Below are 26,818 nucleotides of genomic sequence, written 5' to 3' on the forward strand. Positions count from 1 at the left end.
CAAAGGTCAAATCAAAAGATGTTTTTCCAGGTTCAAACTCTCATCTTTTTACATAGATCCCAACCTCCTCTCATTTGATGCATTGATGTCTGGTTGCTTAGGCATTAGAGTTGCAGTATTACATATCAAAAGGACTCTTGAGAAATTCTCCCGAATTGATAATTCTAATTTCTTATGTATAAACTACTCTATATTCACTCAGAGGACAGCTACATTGTATGCTAAATCATGAATCGGAAAAATTGGTCCCTTTGTATGTAGGATCGTATTAATTTGAGATGATCTTCCTTTTTTTCATTCGTTTGTTCCCACACTTGAGTTCCTGGTGTCAGTTTGTATTTGGCTTCTTGAGCATATTAAAGTTTTTCTAGTGCTTATGATGTTTTTGCCAAGAGCACACTTGCAGCAATCTGTGCTAGAATGGTCTTTGTGCCAATTACTTCAAAAACTATTCTTTAAAATAAAAAGAGGGGAGGGGAAGCCTTTTTTAAAAGGAACTTTCAGGTTATAGTGTGGTAGTTTTTGCCAGTCGATCTTCCTGATATGATGATTCTACAGGCTCTGGAATACAGAACTTTGTTTCTCAATTTTTGTTTTAAGCTCTTCTGCAGAATGGAAATCCTAAGGGATATATTCAAACAGAAACAGGAATTGTGGTGGGCAGGAAAGTGCTGTCCAAAGTAAGGTCTCTGATGACACCACACCCTAGGCTGTTTAAACAGCGTTAGAAAGAAGATTGCTAAAATGTGTTACAGAGTTTCCAAATGTGAGACTGATTAGATCTGTCTCTAATCATGGCTGAATAAACCAAATGTAGCAAATGAGCTGGTGACATGTACCAAGTTGTCCATCCTGCCAGTGAATGTTTTGAGTTGCATACATTGAATAGATAATTGTCATGTCAGGACTTTGGGTCTTTGGGAGGCTATAAACTTAATTGTGATCAAATCATTAATATATATATAGATATAAACACAGAGGAAATGGAAGGGAATGTAGCTTTTAGAGTACTCTACTGGATGGAGGTTTGCCTCAGAAGGCAGTGGCATCACACTTCCCCCAGGAACTGTTTGCCTTTCTCTCTCAATAATTGTTTTTTATCCTGAACCCCCTAAAACTGAGGAAGAGAAAGGTGGCTGGCTTCTGTATCTAAGTGATTCCTCTAAAAGTTTTCCTTTTATTATCAAAAAATGCATTCATGGTACTGAGGCTTGCTGAACTGGGGGAGGGGAAGGAGCAAGCCACCCTTTTCCCTGGTATTGCCTTCAAGTTTTCTCCCAGCAGCAGTATGCACTCTAGGACTGTGGATCGCAGGCAGAAGAACTCTCCTCTCAGACCCTCAGACATTTATTGTTTGGACATTTGTTATAGTTTAGTGTCAGTACAAAATTCTGCTAGGAAATTCAAGAGAACAAAAGAGACTTTGAACAAGATTAATTGTCAAATTCAAGATACTGAAATAAAATATACCATGTTCTTGTTGGGGGTGGGTGTGTTGTGTTGTGTGTGTGTGTGTGTGTGTGTGTATGTGTGTGTGTGTGTAATTATACTAGGGCTCAGGGCCTGAGTCCTATCCCTTAGCTTTTTCACTCAAGGCTAATGCTCTACCACTTGAACCACAGCTCCACTTCTGGATTTTTTTGGTGGTTTATTGGAGGTAAGAGTCTCATGGACTTTCCGGACTTAGCTGGCTTTATACTTTGATCCTCAGATCACAGCAGCCTCCTGTGTAGCTAAGAATATAAGCATAAGTCACCAGGCCCAAATAAAACACACAAAGTTATTAACTGAGCAAGGATAGGAAGTATATCCTTGCATATGTTTATATCCAAACATACCTATACAAGAGGAAACATATATTTCTCAATAAAAAAATCCATGGTGTCTTCCCAAAAAATATCAAACACTATGGTATTCCTTCCTGGGAAAAGAGGCAAGAGGTAAAAAGTGGGATTGAGTTTTTATTCCATGACTGGCACAGTGCTGGTTCCAAGTCTTGTTTTCTGAGAGGGTTGGAAGATAAAATCACAGGCTGTTTTATTGAGAAGAGCCGCCTCTTTACCCTCAGCCATAAGCACTAAGCCACAAGAGGCTGGCGGGGGAGGGGTAGGAGAGGGAAGGGAGGGCAGGGGATGCACTCACTACCCATACCTCCACATCTAGAAAAAGAGGAATAAGAAAGTTGCCCTCCCCTGCGGACAACAGTCCTCTGTCCTTCTCTAGGAGACTTTAATAAAGTAACTGAATCAAATGGCATTTGATCAGATGTACACAGTTCATCCTCCTTTGCTTTGCCCGGCAACAATTTATCTTGGTGTTTCTACCATGGTCCTGTTTTATTAAATGATATTTGAAGTGTTCCACTCAGAGAGAAAATGTGGTTTATAGCCTTGGCATACATTTGCATAATCTCGTTAAGGAGATCTCAGCAGCTTAGTTAAACTATCCCAATAAAAAATCTTATCTTTAGTAGAAGAAAGACTACTTTCCCTAAAGGGAACAAGACACAGACACAGGGTCTGAGTCCATTCTGAGAAGTGAAGGCTAGCTATAATTGTAGTTACATTTTTCTTATATATGTGAAGTTTGTGAAAAAGAGATAGATGGGGAGTCATTCTTATGTTTGGGAGGATACAGTCAACAGAAGAAGAGAATGCTGTGCCTAATGTATATTAAATACGGAGGTTTAAATTTATATTTGTTGCCTTAGAAAAATATTTCTGCATGAAATCCAAGACAAGAGTGATGAATTAGCAGCCATCTCTCAGCTCCCCACTGGAGCCATCCCATTAAGGGTTAACTTTCCAGGATCTCCTGAATTAATCAGGAGCTGAGCCAGGGGCAGGCAGCAAGGGGGAGGGGATTGGCAAAGCTTGGCTTCCCCTAGGAGGCTCCCAGCACTACTGAGCAGCCCACTGTGGTGTGGCCACTGAGAGATTGCAGCATTTTTCACAAAGAAAGGAGCAAATACCAAGAAACATGGCCTGTCCCACCGTATCCCAGACCTCCTGCTTATCATGCACCCCGCTTCCATTTTCAAAGAACCAAAAGACAATGGGTTATGTTGTAGTGAGTAAGGCATTTTTCAGTACAGATTTAATTGTAAATATACATTCATCTTTTGTTTTCTCATCAGCTTTGGAAGGCAGGGTCATCTTTATTAAGATTCAGTTACTTCTCCTGTAGAGGGACACTACCACTGGGTGGGCAGGAAGTTTTGCCAACACTGCCATTCAGAGCATTAGAAGGGCCAGGTGGAATCCAGCTCTCCAGACCCTCCCTAGATTTATAGACCCTGGAGTTACAGGAGATGTCACTTAGAAATCCACATTGCCTACAAGATTTCCAGCCATTTCTTTGTGCACATCCAAATTTAAGCGCCACCACCCTTTAGGAGTTGTTTCTGTTTACTTAAAGAAAATTCCTTAGTCCCAGTTAAAAACAAAACATATTTTCCCCCCATTCAGTCGTGGACCGAACCAACTCAGGACTCGACCTGCATGAGTAAGAGGGGCCACGTTTGGACCCAAGCCCACTTTCCTTCAGGACTTTAGTTTCTCAGTGACAGCAGAGAATATAGACCCTGATTCTCCCTCTGCCTGCCAGTCTGGAAGGCCATTCTGTATAGCTTCATAGGCATCCACTACTTCACTAAGTTTTCAGTAATCAGAGAAGCCAGGACATCTGTCTTCCTGCTTACCTTTCCTCTAATTAATCCTTCCTTTGTAATCATGGCCCTTTTATCCAACAACACTGGTTTCTCCCAGGGTTCTTCTTCCTTAGGGCCAGAACACTCCTGCTCCTTATCTTGCTTTCTCTCTTCTCTACCAAAGCCACCGTGCTACGTTGGATCTGCATGAAACCTGGATATCCTCTCTAAATTCTTGTCTACCCTCAAAGTCCTTATGCAATTTTGAAGATTTCTGGTCTTAAAGGAATTCTTTGGGACAAGCTTTCACTTGTGTCCTGAGTGCACACCATCCATGGATGATCTCTATCATCCTCTTGGTCCTCTATCATGTACTCCCTGCCAAGAGTTCATCCTGTCATTCCAAATTTCACCTTCCCCAAATCTCACCACCCAACTTGCTGGGTGTTTTTCTTATCCCCAACTGCTAACATGTCATTGTACTTATGGCAATAAAGCCTGCCATTTTAATAGGGTCAGCTTCTAGATCTAAAATTGGAGATCCTGAAAAAGGAAATGGAATAGCATTCTGTTGTTCTTCTGGCTCCCAGTTGTCTTCTCTTGGGTGCTGGCTTCTGTGGACAGTGACCTGGCTTTAACTAGGAGTTGGAGGGGAGGAGTGGCTGTTTGTTTTCAGATAATATACAAAAACCTAGGTGAAAGGAGTCAGACAAAGATGACCAGAAGATCTGTTAGAGCAGAGTCTCCGACCTATAAATAGGCTCTTGTCCTGGAAAAAACACCCTCCCAAGAATTTGAATGAAGTTGGTACAAGTTTGATGTTCTCACACTGGTATAAATTGTCTTTATACTGCAGACTAGATGTTGAAGGTACTGAAAACCCAGCTAGACCCTTTCTATCTGCAGGTTTTGGTTCACCTCAAAGTCCTCATCACTTAAAAATTAGCTGACTTACCCACCTGAGCTAGTGATTTCATGACCTGTATGCTAACCCTGACTATGATGAGGAAGGGAGAGGAGGGAGATTGAAATGCCAGAAGAAAGCTTAATTTTTTAAGGATTCCCTAAAAGGCCAGGTGAAAAGATACTGAAGATACTCTACATCCAGGGACACAGTAATTGTTTTGTGTCTGAAGTCCTTTCTATACCCCAGGTCTTCTAGCTCAATTCTAAGTTTCATATTATATGTGGTAAATAATGCATATAATGCTTGATAATGGAAACCTAACCTATTCCTAGAGTTGAGGTTTATTCCTAAAAGGAAGAAGAGTTGAGCTTCCAGATGTAATCCTCCATCATAGACCTTCCTTCCTTGAGCACTGACAGAGGGACAGTTTGTGTGTGTGTGTGTGTGTGTGTGTGTGTGTGTGTGTGGTTTTTTTTTTTTTTTGGTCGGTTGTGGGGCTTGAACTCTGGGCCTGGGCGCTGTCCCTCAGCTTTTCAGTTCAAGGTGAGCGCTCTACCACTTGAGCTACAGCGCCACTAGAGGGACAGTTTTATGGAGGTCTCTACCACAGGTTAGTTTATAATGAGAAGATATTAGGGAGCCCATCTAAGTATGTATCACTAATAGGCAAGTGAAAATAGCATATGGAATGAAGAGAAGCAGATACTCAGTGTGGACAGTGTGGCTTGTTCACACTCTACACTCAGTCAGAACTTTGCAGACATGTGTTCATAGGCACTGCATGCAGCCCAGCGCTGTATCAGAGAAAACTAATAGTCAAATCACCATTTTTTCCTACTATGGGACAATTAAATAATGCAAATTGGGCATTGCCACTCAAAAAAATTGTGCATTGTGTTTTCCTGATGCCAACACCCAAGCAGTACTGCTCAGATTATTTTTTTCCATCTCCTTATGATAAGACAAGAACAGTGAAAGGAAGTATGAGGATCAAGCTCTTATAGAAAGTTGAGCTCAGGGGCAAAGAATCTCGTAGTTCAAAAAGCTCTTTTGAAGAATATCTATAGATTAGATTTAAAACCAGACTAAAAATGAGCCCTTAGAACACAGAGGCAGTTTTTACCTGGCACTGACCAAAACCAAAGCAAGGCTCCAACTCAGATAGGATGCATAAAATCCCTATTGATTGGTTCTTAAACTGCAGTTATCAACTCACAGCCATACTCTGAAGTTCCTGCTCCCACCAAAGGGTTAGAAGGAGGAGGAGTAGCACTACAGCCCCGTAAAGGCCACTGTATTGAGCATTTAGTAATAGAATTCTCTAGAAGCCATCATCCCACCCCACCCCCCAGTTCTTTTCCACTGTTTTCTGTCTAAAAACTACCCAGGCCAAGCTGGGTTATTTGTCATGGTTTCTCAGGATCAAAATCAGATGGTCCAATTCCCAATTCAGTCCTATTTCTATCCCCATAATATTCTTTCTTAAGCAACTTTGTTATCTGTACAGTTTCTTGGTTCTTGATAGAATGTTGGAGTTTGGGATCATATATCCATATCCACAGCCATTTCCCATTCACCAGCTTAACTTCTCCCCCATCACCCCTCCACCCCACCCTACCCCAGCCCCCATTCCTTGGGATGTCAAACACCAGGACTGGCCAAGGTATGACAGGTGTGACACTCATGCTAGACATTGACCAAGATGCTTTATACTCGTAACCTGATTTATGGAATTGTAACCCCTTTGTACAACTACTTAATAATAATACTATTTAAAAACTCCTAGGCTTCAGGTACTCAAAAGGTTAAAAAAAATGCTTTTGGCACTGATCTCCTACCTGTTTTGTCCATTGATAATTTCACAGATTTCTTGGCTTTAGCTCTCAGGAAGGAAACAAAAACAGGAGAAAAAGAAAAACAGAGAAAAAACAAAGTTTCTAAAAGTATAACTTCAACTCTCCCTCCCTTTTCTTCTCTCCCTCTTCTCCTTCTTCTCTCTTTATTTTAGCGATTCTAAGGTTTGAACTCAGGGAAATTTGATAAGTTGGCACTCGACCACTTGAACCCGGATGCTAACTAGACCTTTTTGCTTTAGTCATTTTTCCGATAGGTTCTTCTGTTCTTGCCTGGGGCCACTCATAGACTAAGATTCTCCTACTTCTGCCTTCCATAGAGCTGGGATTATAGGTGTGCACCATTACGCCTGGCTTACTTGCAGCACTACGTTGGATACCTTCTCTAGGAGTTCCCTAAGCTGCTTAAATATAGGCTTTCCATCATTGTCCCCACATTAGTTCCTGCATTCCAGTTACCACTCAGTTGTCACCATCATCCTACAAATTCAAAAGCCATAGTGCCATCTCTTCTACTAGGTCCTATTGCAGATTTTATTGATCCTGCCCTCTGGGGGCCCACCTCTGTCTCTTCTGCTGTAGATACCAATTAATGTGCTCCTAGAACCCTGAAAAGTTCAATTATTTTTCTAGATCTCTCAGTCTGGAAATCTTTTTCCATCCTGCCATTTTACCTTATGTCAAGAACATAATGCCAGTATCATGTTGTCTTCCTGGTCTGTTTGGCTCAAAGTATTTTATAATTTTCTTATGGAACCTAATTTTTAATAATAAAAATGATATTTATTGAATGGATATTAGACACAGACACAGGCACTTAATGCATATTTTTCACTTACTTGTCCCAGTAACCCCGCTAAAATCCAGAAGACCAAAAATGGCTGTGGAGACTTCTAGACCAATATCTGAGTAATTCCAATGTATTGCAAAGATTGAGTTCGGAATTCCAAACTCAATCACACATTTTCACACAGTAGGCATCACCTCTGAAACTAACACACAAAGGGACTGAGTGTGGTACTTAATCTCCACTTCTTAGGAGGAAGAAATCAGGAGAATCAAAGTTCGAGGCCAGCTCAGGCAAAAAGTTATTGAGACTCATCTTAACCAACAATTTGGTAAAAATCTGTAATCCTAATATTTAGGTAGGATGATGACAGTTGAAGGTCATCACCAGGCAGAAGTATAAGACCTTCTCTCAAAAATAACCAAATCAAAAAGGGCTAGGCATGTGTAGCTAGCTTAGATGTTAGAATACCTGCCTAGCAAGCACAAAGTCCCAAAGTTTAAACTCTACTAGTACTCATTTAAATAAACAGAAAATGAAAGGAATAAATTAGACCCTTCTAAGTTATCTTCCAAATATGAAATTTATGACCCTTTAAAATTACAAGGAACTTATTAGACCTTTAGCCAACATTCAATTAACATTTTGTCCTCATGCCTATTGGTTGAGGTTTTTTTCTAAGTGTGTCAGTCCTGGGGCTTGAACTCAGGGCCCAAGAGCTGTACCTGAGCTTTTTCTGCTAATACTCTACCACTAGACTAGTACTCTACCACTTGAGCCACAGCTCCACTTCCAGCTTTTTGGTGGCTCATTGGAGATAAAAGTCTTGGGGTCATTCTTGCCCAGGCTGGCTTTGAGCCATGATCCTCAGGTCTCAGCCTCCTGGGTAGCTAGTATTACAACCATGAGCCACTGGCACATATAAAGGCAAACAGAGATATTATTTTAAAATTAGAGAATTCTTCCCTATTTATAAAGCATGTGCCCCCATTACGTCCTTTAATTTTCATATTATAACTGCACAATAATGACTGTTTTCTCCTACTTCACAGAAAAGGAAACTGAGACATAGAAAAGATGGATTACTTTTCCAGAAGAGCAGAATCAGAAAATTACAAGTGTGTATACCTGTTAGGCCCTGCTTTACCCCCTCAAATACCATTATGGCCACAGGCCAAGTTGGAACTCAGAGTTTGGGTACATTGGTATGAACACTGGCTCTCTGACACCTGCCTTCCCCAAATGTTCTTTAGTCTAAACGCTTTTAAATTGTTTTGGAACAGAATACCAAGTGCGGATTTATTTAGCACATCATTTCTGGGTGTATGTTTTCCTGAGCATTTATAGATCTGTGTTTTACTAAGAAGCTGAGTTTTTGTGATAAAGCAAGACAGATCATGATAAATGAGCAGCTATGTAAGCCTAGCTGGGAGGAGGACCAAGGAAGGCAACACCCTCCTGTGAAGTTAATCCCATTTCTTTTAGCTATTTCTTTATTAGTTAATGAGGTCTTGCAGGAAAAAAAAATGTGTATCTGTGATGGTGCTGCAGCATCCTTGCCTCTAGGTACATTTTCAAATATTCATCAAGTAGTAGCAAATCTGACCAGAGCTTAAACCAAAGGGGCATTAAGTATGAATTTCGTCAACTTCAAGTGTGGGTGGTCACAATGCTTCTGCAGAAATAACCTCAATAATCTTCCTCGTTGGTGTTTCCAGAGCCCTAGCTCTGGGCACCCATGTGAAGAGGTGACAGAGAAGAGGTATTATTTAGAACACTAGGACTCTGAAAGGTGGCCTCGTAAGCTTTGATCCTGCTTCCTGACTGACAGAAGTGTGGCTTGCTTTTGGAAAACAGAATAACTTAAGAGAAGCAAAAATAAAATGAAAAAGGAATTGCCAGTCAAACCCCTGGGAAGGGGAGCAAATGCCAGATCATTCTGTTCATGAGAGTCGAGGTGAGAGACTGACTTCCCACTTTGGTTCCTTATGGCAAAGAGGGAAAAGTGGAATGCCAATAGATGATTTGATGCTCAATGATGCATTTGGAAAGAAAAACAAATGTGGAAAGTGGTTAGCTACTGAGATGAGTCCATGCTACAAAGACCATGGCAACGACTTCTATGACCTAGATTTGACAAATCTCTTACATAGTAACAGGGTCCTCAGAACTGAACTAGAGTTTGCATGTGCCACACAGCTGTATGTGCATGCACACACACAAACAACATGCACCTCACTTCCATCACCTCAACACACAACCATAATGAGTACTGGTGGCTCATACCTGCAATCCTAGCTGCTCAGAAAGCTGAAATCTGAGGATTGAGGTTTGAATCTAATCCAGGCATGAATGTTCACGAGACATTTATCTCCAATTAACCACCAAAAAGTCAGAAGTGGATCTGTGGCTCAAGTTATAATGCTTTATCCCTGAGCAAAAAGCTAAGGGACAGTACCCTGAATTCAAGCCCCAATACACACACACACACACACACACACACACACACACACAAGTTTTTCATATTTTCCACCCTTTTTATGATTTTATTTCACAGAAAACTTCAGGAAGTTGACATCATAGGCCTCCTTATAACCCTATGCAGGTTATAGGCAAAGGTTTAATGGTTCTGGATGACCTAGACTATTTGGTATACTTTGGCTAAAAAAAAAATTAAATATTACAACACAATATTCTCCTCCTGTTTCTAGTTAAGTATCTCTTGTGCTGCTGCCAAAATGGTATACATCTTCCTGATCCTACTTAAGTATGCACTCAAGTAATGAATCATAGGCCAAAGTCCTCTGACCATCACCCCCTGAGAACTGCAATAAATCACTGCTTTCCTGGTAATTCAGTACCACCCCACTGTCCTTAAACAAACCCATTTGTCGCAGCCACCAAACCAGTTATTCATTGGAGTCTTTAGTCTTTCGCAGTATCAACTCTCAAATGAAGGAAATGAACCACACTTAAAGATGGAGATAACCAGGAGGTTTCTCTCGGTATAAACTGTGAGACAGATAGACGAATATCTGTCATTAACAAGGATTAATAATTCAGATGTTTCTTTCTGTAGCTCCATGTTCAACTTTTCTCTGATTATGAATTTCTAATGAATGTGAAAAAAAAACTCCTAGAAGAAAATAAAAGTACCACACTATAATAATATGTCTAGGAAAAAAAAATCTAAGAGCCTATGATTACTTCTTTTTGTCTCTTGTCCAGAGGACATTGAGGACACACTGACAGCCATTCAAGCTAATGATGGTTGTTCCAGATGTAATTTCAAATTTCTCACAAGAAATCACCATTACACATCCCCGAGATAAAGCTGACTGGTGTCCTGTCCTACATGCTCTCTTGCAGGTGATTCACATAACAGGCCGGCTACGCCTGAGAGTGTCGCTGTCCCATGGAAGGACTGTCCCCAGCCAAATCATGGGTCTTGTGGTTGTGGCTCATGCCTTGCCACCTCCTACAATCAACGAAGTCAGAATTGACTGCCACATGTTTGTCACTCGCGTGAATATGGACCTCAATATCATTTACTGTGAAAATAGGTACTTCCATTTTCCCCCACCTTCCATTTGCCTGTTTGCATGCTGGTAAGGATTTTGTGGTTTCCAACAGTCTGAGGGATTTTACTTTCCCAATGAGGCTCATTACAAATCTTGATCTTGTTGGTAATAGCTCCTTGGAATGACACCAAACATGCTTTTTATTTAAAATTGACACTGCTGTCCTGATTTACATTAGGGACAACAATTGAATGAATGTTCCCCCAGATATCCGTATGCTATAAAACAGAATGAGACATTATTGGCAAAATGATGTAGCTAAAGGCATCTTCTATCCAATGGTCCAGCCACACCGTGGCCACTGCTCCCACAGGTATTAAAAAAGGAGAGAGAACAAATGAGGATTTAAGGCCCTCGTAGGAAAAAAAAGGATACAAAGGGAATTTGCAACACTATTAGATAAAGTTCATCAATCTGAGGAACTCACCCTTATAAATTAGGGAAAGAGTACGGTAGTCTCACAATTAAAAAAAAATAGGGAAAGATAAGTCAGCATAGAAAGGAGCTGGCAGTTCTTCCTTAAGATGGAGCTTTTCTGAAGGGAAATTTCAGTTCCTGGTTAAAACATTTACTCTTTTAGATTACTCCCAAGGCAAGGGACAGGGAACCTTCAAGCTTTTCAGGGAGGCTCATCATCTGACTGTTAGGGAGAGAAAAATCACGGGGCAAAAGGAGAAGAGCTGCCCACCTATCATCTGTGGGAAGGCAGTGTGGTGACACCACTCACGCCCTGATGTTCCCGAGAGAATTACTGAGACAGTTTGAGAAAGATGATTTTGTGCCATTGATTGCTGTGGCTTGAAGGCAATCTCTGTTCACTGTGCCCTGTGAGTGCCTTCAGAAGGGGAATGAAAGCAGAAAGGTCAAGTGGCTTGGGGAATTGACCTCACCAGAGCCAAAGCCAAGCGAAGTCAGACAGCCCTGCTTTCAGTCTACTGGGAAACGCTACGGAGGTTTAGGTCAAGTTAGAAACCGCCTACCATTTCCAGCCAGGGTCTGGTTCAGAGGAAAGAATTCACCAGTGGGACACAGATAGTATTGAAGATACTTTGCACCTGCCACTCTTACTTGAGAAGGAACTGCAAATCAGCTTTTCAAGTTTTGCTAGTATTTAATAAAATTTTTTTACCATTGTGATGACACATTTGAGTCAGTCTAAGGTATACTGGAATGGACACTGATTATCAGGAAAGACAAGTTAGCCAGAATGATTAACTGGAATTTCAAGTAATGATAATGATAGGTGACTTTTAGTGAGCATTTACTAACATGCTCAGCCTTATGCAAATTTAAACATAGACACCATCTCCTTTAAGCTTTAGTACAGTTCCAGGAAGTGGGTGCTGCCATTGTTTCCATCATCTTAGAGCAACTTTAAGAGAAAGGACTCCTTGGCCTCAACCAAGGTTCAAAACCACGTCTTCCAGATCCAAACATTCATGTGTTTGGTTTTATTTTTTTAATCCTATGGGGTCTCCCTGGCCCCTTGTTTTTCTTCAAAGGTCCTATGGGTTCTCCTTGCTATCTGGCTTTTCTTCGAAGGTCAGACTACATAGATAAACCTCTGAGAAGTTTACTACCAACAAGGTTGTTTAATCTGCAATTTAAAATGTATAGCACTGAAGAAGCCCTCAATCAGGTGAGGCAGGAATAAGGCCAGAGGATGGAACTGGTCTAGTTTAGCTTCACCATAACTTTTGCTAATTTACTAAGGTTCCAGTAATTGTCCTTTATCCCCCAAATCACTTAATTATCATTCTTTTGACCAACGGATTTTTTTGACAAGCTCCATGATCCTGGTTGCCTCATGGTACCACACCAGTAATTGAGATCATTTCTGTGACCTGATTTAAGCTTTTTTTTCTTGCCATTAAAAAAATGCTTTCCACAACCCCCTATTAGCCAATACAATGCAGCATTATTTCCCAGCTGAGGATGATAGTAATTATGAAGACTTGTATTAAAGGTAATTGAGTATCTGATCTACAGAATAAGCATACTGTGTACCAGGCAGTATGTGATGTTAATTTCATTCTTTTCACCAATCCTCTCACCACCTCTAAGGTTGTTTTACAGATAAGGAAACTGAAGGTCAGAATACAAGAGGCCTGGGGATCCTGGTCTGTGGCCTTCTGATTTATGAGATCAACGTAACCACTAAGCTAGTCATGTTCACCACATTGAAGGGCTACAGTCATGTTTGAAGGATTTAATTCAAATAAAAACTAAACCAAAGAATTGCCTTCCCTAAAGTATAGAGTGGCTGTCTCCTGTGGTTTATTATTTAATTAGGGAATTGTTAACTGCAAGCTAACTCTTGTTCCTTGGCACTGTGGACCACTCTTCTCCATGTTCCCTAAAACGGCCTGGGGCAAAGCCAACATCTAATGTTTTTTGGGAAGCTGGCAAATTCCAGAAACACCAACCAGAGTCTTTTAATGGCATCCTTGTTCCCTCTTTTGCAGAAAGGGGGTGTAAATTATGCTTAGAAACTAGGCTTGTGGTTTTAGGAAAACACCAACTAATCTGTTTCGTACCATAAAACTATGGAATCCTTAGAAAGCCTTCCTTTTATATTTCCCCAAAATTAATCTTTACCTTACTAAGAACTTTGGTTTGGCCAAAACTATTATTTACATTGCTCAACATTGAGAAATCTACTCACTGAATAGTATATTTTAATTATACCCCATAGTATCTTAGCTTTGTATTTCCTATTTCCCCATCTTGGTGACCAAACATAAGCTCTTGTATTTCTTAAAGGTGTCATTTCCAAAGTCTTACTTCAGATTTGAATAGGCCCTATGTCATAAATAATATTTTTTAAACATGGGAACAGTAAAGAGAATACATTAAATTTAAATCCCAAATCCATCTGTACTTGGAGATACAGAGGGGTACGAGGCATTTTGACATGTCAGTTGTAAAGCAGGCAGAGTCCCCCGAATGTGTTTTCCAATTTGAGTTCTATTTTTCTATGCTTTGCCTAGGGACACTGATGTCTGGACAGTCAATGACAGGGGCGTGCGCACATACAGCCTGAGAGAGATGTTGAAATGGTTTAAAAGTTTCTGTGTGGAATCTACCACAAAGTATCAGTTAAAAGAGCCAGGACTAAAAGCTGAGCTCCCAAATGACTAAGACTAAAAAAGATAATACCCCCAGGCATCTGTATGTCTCAGCATTTAAATTATATCCCTTGAAATGCCAATTTGGACTTCATGCCAGGAAGCAGTTGAAGCCCTTTTTCATGGAAATACTCAATAGAAGACCAATCTGTTTAAATGAAAGGTGTCTCTAATCATTTGGTATAAACATAGTATGTTTTTATTTTATTATGTAACCTTGAATTATCTGGCCTGTAATGAGGATTGTGACTGAGTCTCAATAATATCACAGACTTATGTTGTCTAAGAGTGTGTTTTAAACACCCCCCTCCCCCCCAAAAAAAGTAAATTAGAGAGAAGGAAAACCTAATTATTTAAATAAAAATGCTTGAAAGCCAGGCACCAGTGGCTCATGCCTGTAATCCAAGCTACTCAGGAGGCTGAGATCTGAGGATTGCAGACAGCCCACGCAGCAAAGTCCATGAGTCTCTTATCTCCAATAAACCACCAGAAGCCCAGAAGTGGCCCTGTGGCTCAAGTGGTAGAGCACTAGCTTTGAGCTGAAGAGCTGAGGGACAGCGCCCAGACCCAGAGTTCAAGCCCCACGACTGACAAATAAATAAATAAATAAATAATGCTTGATCTCACACATTTCCTAACTCTGTAAAATCATGTTATGCAGTACAGAAATAATCTTCTCTATGAAGGGTTTTCCTAAGAGTGCCATGCCCTTGCAGGTATATGGCATGATGAAAATGTGTTAACAGTTATTCCACCATCTCTATTTTGCTCTTTTCTTAAGTTCGGGCCTGTGTTCTTCCCTTTGTAGGATTAGTGATTACATGGATCTGACCCCTGTAGACATCGTAGGGAAAAGATGCTATCACTTCATCCATGCTGAAGATGTCGAGGGCATCAGGCACAGTCACCTGGACTGTAAGTAACTCTGAATGAGGGAGAAACCCAGGCTGGTGTGTGTGTGTGTATGTTGTGTGGTGTGTGTGTGTGTGTGTGTGTGTGTGTGTGTGTGTGTGTGTTCTTTCTGGTATTTGTTTGGTTCAGCTCTGACTTTTCCTTTCATCTCTCATGTATACATTTGAGATGACTGTCAGTGTGCAGTGGAAAAAAAAGTGAGACATAAATCATTTCAACTGGTGTTGGCATTCGATTGAAAGTTGGACCTCAGGACAAGAGAAATTGCTGGATCTTTAGGTGTTCATTGGGAATTTCACGGTCTCTCGTGCTCTCTCTGCCAGTTAGCGGTAGGGGAACCTCTCTCCTCTTAAGTACTTCCTTGACCCTTTCATTTTCTAGAGAGCAATTTCCAATTTGAAATTTGTAGTCTCAGTTTAAAACGATATGTGGGAAAAGACAAGTTCAAATAGGCCAGAGCCTCATAAAAAAAAAAAAATGCCTCCTTGACTAGCACAAGAACTGGTAGACAAGGGGGCAGAGGACAGATTACAGTACGGACATAGCTGCTCTTGATGGCAACATCTTTTCATTGTATTCTGGAAAGACAGTTCTTCAGAGGAGCAAATACTTCCAGCCCCTGACTCCAGGACTCCCAGCTCCTGCCCCTCAAGCTGGATTCCAAAAGACCTTCTGTGGTACAAAAACAAGCAAGGCCAGCAGCATTCTGGTCTGGTCCAAGCAATGGCACACAGTGTCTTCATGTAGTATTCTCTCAGAGGAAATGCTCAATGCCATTCTTTCCCATCTACTTTTGTCTTATTTCTCAGGGTGTCTGTTTATTCTATGCATGGAAAGCATCTGACAAGAGCACTGGCCTGATGGACCATTTGAGAAGGAAATGCCCTCTTCTGCTCAGAGCTGCTTTTGATGACTATTCAATAGACTCTTCCTGAAACACTAGAGGTCTACCAGTCACATTCCTAGAAAGTTCTAACTCAGCTCTGAAATCTGATTTTAAATTCATGCTAAGTGCCACAAGTGAAAATGGTCCAACTTAAAGTTGGATGGTTTTATATAGCAATCACGGTCCAGCTGGAAAGTCTTTGTATTTATCTTCTCTCCCCCTTTCCTGTCATGGATGAGGAGAGATATTTCAGCTACCTTTTCCTGCCCTTTGCAAACTTTTCCTCATTTTCAACTCACATCTTCAAAAGCACAGCTAAACGGATAAGCTAGCTAGAGTCTCAAGGTGTGAACCTCTCACACTGGTTTTAAACTCTGCATTAGCAACACTGACATGGGACCAAATTCAGTGTCAAACTCAGTATCTCCTATCTCCTGGCAGAGCCTGACTGCAGGGCTGCTCTTCCTTACACTATAATCCCAACATCGAGCACATGCCATGATACTGCACACCAAGGATTTAGGGAACACACTTGTTGCTAAGAATTGAATGGGTGTTCTGTATCACAGAAGCAGATGGCTCTTCAATTAATTGAGGGGGAAAAATGATGCTGTTTCTTGGAAAGAAACATCAGGAATTTTGTTGCTGGGAATTCAGAGAAACGGGAGAACACTCAGGATCTTTAAAGGAGGCCATTGATTTAAAAAAAAATAGTAATATATGCCAGAAATCCAGACTTAAATGAAAAGATTATTTTCAGGACACTCTAGTAGATTCTGTGTATGAGGACAGGGGTGCTTTCTTGTGTTGAGTTAAGGTATAAATTCAGAGAACTGATGATGACAGGAAGTCATAACCAGTTGTTATTTGAAAAATGTCATGTTATCTCTCTAGGAATTGATTTGCAGCTGGAAGAAATTCAGGAACAGTGAGCTAGGACACTTTGTTGGGATTTGGTTGGTTTGGAGGAGGATTTTTTCCCCATAAAGCACTAACAAATATACTGAATGCTATTCTTTCACATCTACTTTTGTCTCATTTCTCAGTAGGTAGAATAATTTGAGAGTGCTGAAAATAAACCATTCTGTCATTCACTATTGTGCAATTCTCCTAATTTTTCTGGTATCTTGCCAACTAATAAACAAGGAAACTATGCTTTCAAATTCCATCTTTTTTTCATTACTTGATATTGACATACTGGCTGTTGGTTATGATTTCACCTACTAACAATGATTGAGTTCACTCTTAACTCATGCACATGAGTTCTCATTTTGAGTTCTTTTAATGACCTTAAACACATGAAAAACAAATAGAACAAGCTGATAATTCTGCACAGTAAAATACACTTCACATATTTAGCTATCATGCTGTGGAATAACTCCACAATGTCAAGTAGCACACAATTAGTAAAACTGTAGGGGGAAAAAAAGGAGTGTTTTGATCCTGAAGAATTTTGATCCTAATCAGATTGAAACTTCAACGTTCTTGTAGTGCTTAATATCTTCAATCATACATGCACACACATGCATACACACACAAATCAAACTGATTCCAATATTAGACTTTGCATTCTGGGACTGAAATAAAATGCTAAGATATACAAATGCACCTCACTTTTTACAATAAACATTAACATCATTACAAAGTCAGATTGAGTCTAAAATGGTGCAATGGAATGTCTGATGTTTACCTAATTCTCAAACCAAAGCCAGCCCAGTAACAAAATGACAGAGCATGTAATAAGTCTTGGTTGTGTAAACACTGGAAGAAAAGGCAAAAAGCCAGCACAGCATCTCTGCTTGTCTAAAGCCCTAGGCTATTACTAAAGGATGCTTCAACTGTGTTGTGTTGGCAAGAGAAGGTCATGGTGATATGGAATCAGTTCAAGAATAAGACAGAATTCTAAAACAAAGGGATGGTTAAAAAATAAACCACATTAACTATTTAGCTTTTCTTCCTAGAGCTGTTGGTACAGTTCCTGGTTCTGTCTATGAAAGACAGGTTTTAGACATCTGATCACACTTCCGATATTTTGATATCTGTCTTATGCTCTGATTTATGGATAAAAGTTAAAAGCAAAAAAGATTCACACTCACAAGTCTTTGATGACTAAAAATCCTATCTTTATCACTTTTTTTCCCTTAGCCTAGGCAACTGTAAATGAACTTGTTTCTTGAATAAGAAAAAAAAAAAAAAAACAGGGAATCTCAGCTACAACAAGTCTTGACAACTCTAATAACTGAATCAAGAAGATGGGTCCATCTCTCCTTCCACTGGGTTAATTCAAGATACCTGGTAGTTCACTGAGTTTCAGCATAGTCACTAAGCATCACACTGTTGATGCCAGCATGGAAGGTTAGTGACATACTAGGATTCTAAAGCCAAGAGTTTGAGTCCTTTCTGTGATAAAAATCACTCTTTTTTTTTTTAAAGACCGACTTCAAGTGAGGTGCTGATGTCTCACGCCTGTAATCCTATCTACTCAGAAGGCTGAGATCTAAGGATCCTGGTTCAAAGCCAGCCCAGACAGGAAAGTCCTTGAGACTCTTATCTCAAATTAGCCACCAAAAAGCTAGAAGTGGAGCTGTGGCTCAAGTAGTAGAGTGCTTGAGCAAAAAAAACTCAGGGATAGCACCTAGGCTCTGAGTTCAAGCCCAGGACTAGAACCAAAAAAAAAAAAAAAAAACCCTTAATTGATCAAATCAACATTAACATTTCAAAGTTTGAATTTCAAACCATTCCTATCATACCAATCATTTGGTTACTTCTCCCTCCATCACCCTCATCTTCCACTGCTTAGGATATGTAACCAGGATATGCTCAATCCTGTGTGCTAGAGTCAGACTTTCCACTAACCAAGGGCATCCATGTCATTCTGAAGTTATGAGTTTCAGCACAACCATTTACGACTCTACCTCTGTCTCTAACCCAAAATAGGATGCTCAGCCAAACACAGATCCATGCTTTGCGTTTCTCTTTTGTTTTAATGTTCCAAGTTACTACATTTTTAAAATTTTTATTTTCTTTTTCTATTTTATTTTAATTAATAAGTTTTTTTATTGTGAAAATACCATACAGAGAGGTTACAATTACATGAGCAAGGTAATGAGTGCATTTTATTTTCTTGTAAAGATGCTGTACAGAGGGGTTACAGTTACATCAGTAAGATAATGAGTACATTTCTTGTCGAGCATTGTTACCCCCTCCTGTGTTTTTCTCTTGCCATCCCTTCCCCATCTCCCCCACTCCTCCCCTCAAAGTTGTAAAGTTCATTTCCAACATGGTGTCTTGTGAGTGTCATTGTTGCAATGGGTCATCCTGTGTCCTTGTTATTTTGTTATTTCCCTCCCCCACCCATTAGATAAATGCAAGGTACCAAAATCAAATATAGTGACAACAGGGATATACTATAGGAGGAAGAAAATACAAAAGAAACCAAAAAACTCCCATCTATCCCCACCTTTTGTCTAGACTTGAGAAGAACTTGTCTTGATACATCTTTAGGGTTCAGGTCAAAGCAGCAACAACTCTCTAATAACCTTAGGAAGAAGCCTAGAGAGAAACCTCTTTGTCCAGGTGGCTTTGTGCTTCCCAGAAAATCTCAAGGCTCTGCAGCTATGGGATTCCAGAGGAAAGGAGCTACAGAGAATAGGTACCATAGCAATTTCCCTCTCCTTGGCACATTTATCCAGGATAAGAAAACTCGGACAGAAGAACTTCCAGATAATAAAGGAAAAGGAACATGACCAACCCAATATACTGGGTGGAGGAGGGAAAGAGAGATATTAAAAAATACCATAGCCAAAGTATTTATTTCTTAATCTCGTTCTTAACAGAATGCACATACAGCTACCTGGCATAATGCATTCCATGCTGCTTTGCATCAATAACCCCTACACTTCTCTCCTGAAGGCATCTCATCGCCAAATGCAAGCAGACTGCTTAATGCAGGACTAATTAGTATATCCCCTTCCAGTCTGTGGGCCCTCCATTGTAATTCCTTCCCAGCTCATTTTTTTTCCACAACCAAGCATCAATCAAAGTAAGTGCCCTGCCTGCCTAGGCAACACAAGATGTCCTCCATGCATTTGTCATCTGCCACACAAACAAAGGGGGAATTTAATTGTTGATTTGGGTATGCAGCCATGGTGCACAGGAAAGGAAGCAGCAAGTGAGAGGAGGTGGCAAGGAATAAAGTTTGATGGGTGGGCCAAATGCACAGTGCACTGGAGGCTTTTTGCTATTTTCTGATCTTAGCACTGCTTCTGGTCCTGTCTTCAGGGATTTCACTGCAACCTGGTCATTGGCTGGACTTTTTCCTAAAGCAAATGAGTTTTTTCCCTTCTTCCTTATGAATATGAAAATGCCTATGGAAGTGCACTTAAAAGCGACCATGTCTGCTTTCTTCAGAAGCCAAGTCAGCCTGCATCGAGTGCTTGTCTAAAAATCCTGTCACAGGAGCAAGATAAGGCAGGGTTTTATGCGGGGATGAAGTAGTATTATTTGGTTAGGTTGGGTTTTCCTTTGGGGTTGCACTTTGGTTTTTGTTTTGTTTTTTGGCAGTGCTGGTTTGACTTTTCAAGGCTGTGGGCAGGCAAGTACAGAACAGAGAGCAGCAGGAGTGGCCAACCACCAGCTGTCTGTCCCATTTGTTACACAGTGGTCTGGACTAGCAGTGCTGACATCACCCCACACTTACAGAAAGGCAGAATACCGGCAGTACTTCACTGACTCTGAACCTACAGTTAACAGGATTCTCTGCAGACGCTATTCATGCTCAAAGCTGAGAAGTACTAACCTTTTTTTTTTAATGTTGAGACAGTTTCATAGGCCTTGAACTTACTATATAGTCTAATCTAGACTCAAACTCAAGCTCCTCCTGCCTGAGCCTCCCAAATGCTGGGATTACAGGCCTGTTACCACCACACAAAACCACTAGTATTTAGAAGATACTATTTTATAAACTATCAGAAAGAGTTTATTTTCCTCTGGATATGGATAAATTACATTAATAATAGCAAGATGTCAGTAGCGAATTGGCTCTAAGGGTATTGCAAATGAAATGAGTATATATAATTACTTGATAAACTCATTTCTTTACAGAGTTTTTTTATATTTTTATTTGCTTGTGTGTATGTGTGTGCTTGTGTGTGCATGTGTCAGTCCTGGGGCTTGAATTTAGGGCCTAGATGCTGTCCTTGAGCCTTTGTGCTTAGAGCTATAGGACTGACTCTATCACTTGAGCCACAGCCCCACCTTTGGCTTTTTTTGTTTTTAATTGGAAATAAGAGTCTCAATGTACTTAGCTGCCTGGACTGGCTTTGAACCATAATCCTCAGAGCTCAGCTTCCTGAGCAGCTAGAATTACAGGCGTGAGCCACGAGAGCCCAGCAAACTTTTATTTATTCTTATCTTCAAATGAATATACAAGAGGGTTACAATTTAGCATGCCCAGTGCATCTTGATCAGTTATCCTTTCCATAATTTCCTCTCCTACCTCTCCCAACTAGCCACATCAACTTTACCATGTCCCTTTTCACACGTATACATTGAGAATTATGACTGTGTTTGTCCATTTCCCATTCACCACCCCCTTACCACTACCCTGTCTCATTCAAGACGTTTCCATTTCCTGATGCTCATGTTGCTAAACTGTGACTTCCTTAGGAAGAACTTGAATGTGCAGTAATAAATGTTATACAAATTAGGGGAAAATGAGATCATTTGTTGTTTTTCCCTCAGATATTTTTCCTATACTTTGTGTAGGGCTGGGAATGTGGCTTAGTGGTAGAGTGCTTACCTAGCATGCATGAAGCCCTGTATTTAATTCCTCAGTACCACAGAAACAGAAAAAGCCAGAAGTAGAGCTGTGGCTCAAGTAGTAGAGTGCTAGCTTTGAGCAAAAGAAGCTCAGGGACAGAGCCTAGGCCCTAAGTTCAAGCCCCAGGACTGGCAAAAATGCTTTATATACTTTAATATATAGTATACTTTTATATATACTGCATGTATGAATACAAACAGTAATATCTTGCCTGTTCACATTCATGTAATATGCCAAAGTGTAGGCTATCTATGATACTTTATATTGCTGTGAGGTTTGAAACTAGCTAAGGCATCTAACTTCTAGGGGCACACATACTAGAAGAGAAGACAACATGAAATACCCTGTTCTAATTACATGGCATAAAATGAAAACCTGAAGTGGGAGAAATCAAGACAAGGCTAGAGAAGGAGCATACTTACCACAGATATTAAAAGAGAGTGGCAAGAGGCCAGGTAGGCAGGAGATGTAGAGTGGTGCCAGGGATATTTCAGGAAGAGAAGAACATAGAAGGGATGTGGAATACAACCAGAGAGCAAAGTTGACCTTTTCCTTTTCTCTTTTTCTAGTTCTGAGGCTTGAACTCAAGCTTTTGTGCTCATGGCTAGTACTCTACCACTTGAGCCACAGGTCCACTTCTGGCTTTTTTTTTGGGGGGGGGGAGGTTAAACAAAGATGAGTCCCACAGAGTTTTCTTCCCAGGCTGGCTTTGAACTGTGGTCCTCACATCTCAGCCTCCTGAGTAGCTAGGATTATAGGCATGGGCCACCAACACTTGGAACCAGCCTGACTTTTTATCACCTGGTAAATTCAATTCTCCCATGCATTCTTGCTCCTTATTAACATTTTGATTAGTAGCTGCTTTTATTATAGTGTTTAAGGCTTATAATTGATGAAAACTAACCCACTGTTCAAGTAAGGTATGAACAGAAGGGGAAAAACGTCAATACTTCTTAATCTTTCATTTTAACCTAAATCAAGTAACCTAAATAGAATCAGTTCCATCACTTCTTATAATGGCATCTTGTTCTTAATTTGATGTAAAGTATTTTCTCTATCAAATTAGCCATAAAACATCAACATCATCTGGCATAGCTCAAAAAAAGAATCTCAAATATTTATAATGAAACACTGAGCACTGGATTTCATTTATGTATGTGTCTAGCTTATGTATGTGCCCATAAATATGGGTTATCTAATGATCAGGTTACTTAAATGTCTTCATGAAGGCCCACATCCACATCTTGGAAATTTTGGTAGGTGTATCAGCTAAAATGTATCTGGTTACAAGTAACAGAAATCCCAAGTTGAGGTGGCTTAAACTTCCTTTGTAATTGTCTTAGCTTTCTCCTCATGATCAAGACTGCTGTAGCACCCACAAAATATTAGCTCCCGAAACAGTCAGTGCTGATGTGTGTTCACATAAAATACACCCCAAACTTCCCCACTGGGTGGAGTGATCCCCATGGATCTTTTCATACCCAAGCCTAAAACACACAGTGGCTAAGAGATAGAATTACTATTCATGTTTTAAACAATCAAGCATTAGCCCTCCTGGAACTTGTGAGGTGGGAAAGGGGAAGGGTATAAAACAAGACCTCTAACATAAATTCTGTTCTCTGGAAGGAAACAGAAGTATTCATTCACTGAACCATCAACAATGGCTGTCACATGGAGAATCCACCATGTTTTTAACCACAGAGCACGTGGACTTTTAAAACCCGCTTTAAAAAAAAGGAATTAACCTGGCACCAGTGGCTCATACCTGTAAGCCTAGCTACTACTCAGGAGGCTGAGATCTGAGGACTGAGGGTCAAAGCCAGCCCAGGATGGAAAGTATGTGAGATTCCTATCTCCAATTAATCACCAAAAAGCCAGAAGTGGAGCTATGGCTCAAAGTAGTAGAGTACTACACTTAAGCACAAAGGCTCAGGGACAACATCCAAATCTTTAAGCCCCGGGACCCATACAAAAAAAGGAGTAAGTCCATGCTTAAATATACAGATTTTATAAAGCACTAATTTCTGTAGCCGTATGACTGACTTTTTATATATTTCTTCTTAAAGATGCTTAGTAGAGTCAACAAAAAGCAGACACTCGGGATCTACTTGGAGACATAGTCTCCATCCCATTTGCCATTTTTAGCCTCCACTATATTCCATTCAACTTGACAGTGCTAATACTCTTATTTGCTCTGCTCTTCATTTTTAAAGAAGCACTCACTGTGGGGAATTTACGAATGAAAATGGCTAGCTACTTGCCACTGAAAGGCAAGTAGAGCCAAACCCCTATTTTAAGAGTGAAGGAAACTTTTCATTACCTCACACCATAGTAACTCCCCCTTGAGGTTTTTTCATCACCCCAAAATTCACTTCAAACCTACACTGATCCCTGGGATAAGGATACAGTTATCATGTCTAATTCAGACTAAGGTCAGAGGGCAGACCCAAGATAAGTCCTGTTTACTGTGATATCCCCTCATGCCTGGCACAAAGGACACTCTCAAAATAATCTTGTTGGGTGATTGGAGAAATCTTCCCTTCCCCTTACTCCCTAGCCAAATCCATGCTTAAGAGTTCACTGCTTCTTTCCTTTACACTAAGTACTGCCTCTTCCCTAAAAAAAAAAAAAAAAAATGTTCTGAGGGCTTTGAAAATACTGTGGCTTAACTATTTAGGCTGCAAAGGGAAGGGATGAGTAGGAGAGAAACTTTCTGGTTGAAGGGCTGGGAAGGTGGCTCAGTGGTAGAGCACTTGCCTTGCATGCTTGAGGCCCTGGGTTCGATTCCTCAGCACCACATAAGGAAAAAAAAAAAGAAAGAAACTTTCTGGTTGAAAACTGCTTGGGGAAAAAAAAAACCAAAACACAAAACCTGAGATCTTGGATGTCAGTCATGCCAACACTTTGATTCTTTCCATCCTAGAACATGATACAAAATCTATCAGTGTTTCAAAGCCTTGGACTCCAATTCACAACATTATTATGAAGGGGAATTTATTTTTGAAACTTAACAAATTGACATGTGCTAAATCAATGAAATGTTTTCTGCATGATTCAATATTAACAGTTAATAAAAATCTATCAATTGGCAGTACAATAGGACAAAGCCTCTTCTGAGGTAGTAAATCACACAGATAGTAGTTCAGGCAAGGCCTGTCATTAGTGTATTAGGGGGAAAAATCCATAGATGATGCATACTCATTCATAGAACATCCACAGGTCTTTTGTCCTTGTGCTCGTAATTCACATTAAGTATCAAATATCATTCAACTTTACCAAATGTTCCTCAGCACATAGATTTAAAAAAAAAAAAACCTAAAAACCAATTTGTAGATGCCTGCCATTTATAAGACATCTAGCTCACTAATTGCAAAATCTATAGGGAAGTGCCCAGCCTCAAAGCCTCGGCTGATCCTATGAGTGCTTCTAAATGAAAAACTGTCTGTATTCCTAGTAAATAAAGCACTTCATGCAGTCACTAGCTGCAATGCTGTTTCTCCTGTGGGTTTTCAAAATGACCTTCCAGTAAGCATCAAGGACTTATAACTTTTTAGATAAAGAAACTTGTTCTTGTTTTAAGTCTATGTCAGGTTCATTCCCCTATAGCCCAGATTTTCAAAAGAAGAGGAAAAAGTAATCCAGAATTTAAAAAAAAAAAAAAAAAACCTGTTTCCAGAATGAAGTTCCCTGTCAGCCTGCCTTGGGCCTTAGGTGGAGAAGCCGAGATTAAAGAGTCAGTATTCTTTTTCATGTTTTATCTGCCAGTTTTGTGAATGTAGAAAGAGAATGAGTGTCCACAGCTAAGCATCCAACTGTGGTATTAAATAGAAAGTATGACTCTAGCACAACACCCTTATACCCGCGCACGCGCGCGCGCACACACACACACACACACACACACACACACACACACACACACACACACACACACACACACACACACACATCATGTCTGAGTTCCTAGCAAAGGCACCACTCTCCCCCTTAGCTCCACAGCCATTGATGAAGGTACTTTGAGGAGGGAGTGAGCGGCCCTGCAGATGTGTCCTATTGCCATGATAATAACGTTCTTTGTTCAGCTGTGTGAATGTGGCATCTCTGATGAGCTCACTATTTCCTATTTATTCTATACTTACCTGAATGCACCAAGTATTGCAGCCTTTCAATGCATATGCAAACCAACTAAAATGTCCTTTTGTGAGATACTTTACTAAATGACTGCTTTGATATGCGTTCTTCATCTCCTCTTCAGACTGCATTCCATTGCTTCCTTCTTTAGAAGACACAACTCACTATTTAGCCTCTTTGGCTTTGATTTTGTACAACAGCCCAACAGGAAGAGACTATGTATGCTTTATTCTTCATATTTCTAAAGGCAAATTTATACCGATTTGTTTTGATTTACTAAGAGAAGTACGTTCCTGCCACAGACACTGGCTTCCTTTATGTCCTTTCAGGCATCAGCCTTGGACCGTGAACTAAGTTTTCCCAAGGAAAACTGAAATCCCTTAGCTGGTATCTGTGTGCTAGGACCTGGACACCCACTGTAGCAAAAGGCTCCTGGGTCTTGGAGACAAGTAATTATTCTCTACAAGCAGCACATTTCTTGTATGCCAACCACTAAGCCTGAATGGAAAAACCAGGTGGCATTTTTAAAGGATTTTCAATAAAGTTTACCAAGTCCCTTTTTTTTTGTTTTGGTTTTGAGGGAGTATTTGATGGTAAAAGGTCACATGTTCTAAAATACAAGCGTTTTGCAATTTTCTTCTGATAGAACCATATTTTCCACTCCTTCTAGAGTTAGAGGGGGGTAGTGTTTTGCAAAAAGCCCCCCACATTGTGAGGTGAGCAGTGGCCTAGCTCAAAAAGGAAGACTCAATTTCTCTGTTAATCTGTATTATATTCTTCTCCCCAGTGGAGGGTCACCTCTGTTCTCTGAAGAGCATCGCTTGTAACTCTAAGGCAGCTTGGGTTAAAGGGTGAGGTAGTGCTTACCCCACATCTTGATTTTCCTAAGAGCACTGACAGCCAAAACAGTTGGTTATCTAGGCCCAGAGGAATAAAGGTAATATCTTATATGGTGGCAGAGCCCTTCACAATTATGTCTAGACTATTCTGAATTGTAAGTAAACATGTGAAAATCTAGTTATCTTCCCTATGTTTCTGTATGTACCTATGAGAGAAATCTAAAAGAAACCATTCGAATTTTAAACTAATTCCTATCACATTCCCTTTAAAAACAGTTATCATGTGCTGGGTGAATTCATTTGAAGGTCACACCAGCTGCTCAACCT

The 26,818-nt window shown here is 40.3% G+C and overlaps 1 protein-coding gene across 7 annotated transcripts in view; it reads left to right on the forward strand.

The window, feature by feature from the left end:
- Npas3 (neuronal PAS domain protein 3) overlaps nt 1-26,818 on the forward strand; it is an 884,724-nt gene that overhangs the window by 847,012 nt on the left and 10,894 nt on the right. For all 7 annotated transcript variants that reach the window (XM_042677878.1, XM_042677875.1, XM_042677876.1 and 4 more), the window contains 2 exons: nt 10,566-10,759; nt 14,714-14,820. In XM_042677878.1, coding sequence (XP_042533812.1) covers nt 10,566-10,759; nt 14,714-14,820 — 301 coding nt within the window. The remainder of the gene's footprint in view (nt 1-10,565; nt 10,760-14,713; nt 14,821-26,818) is intronic.

Source organism: Dipodomys spectabilis, unplaced genomic scaffold (assembly GCF_019054845.1).
Source record: "Dipodomys spectabilis isolate Male_0828 unplaced genomic scaffold, ASM1905484v1 ptg000042l, whole genome shotgun sequence".
In the NCBI taxonomy this organism is placed as follows: Eukaryota; Metazoa; Chordata; class Mammalia; order Rodentia; family Heteromyidae; genus Dipodomys; species Dipodomys spectabilis.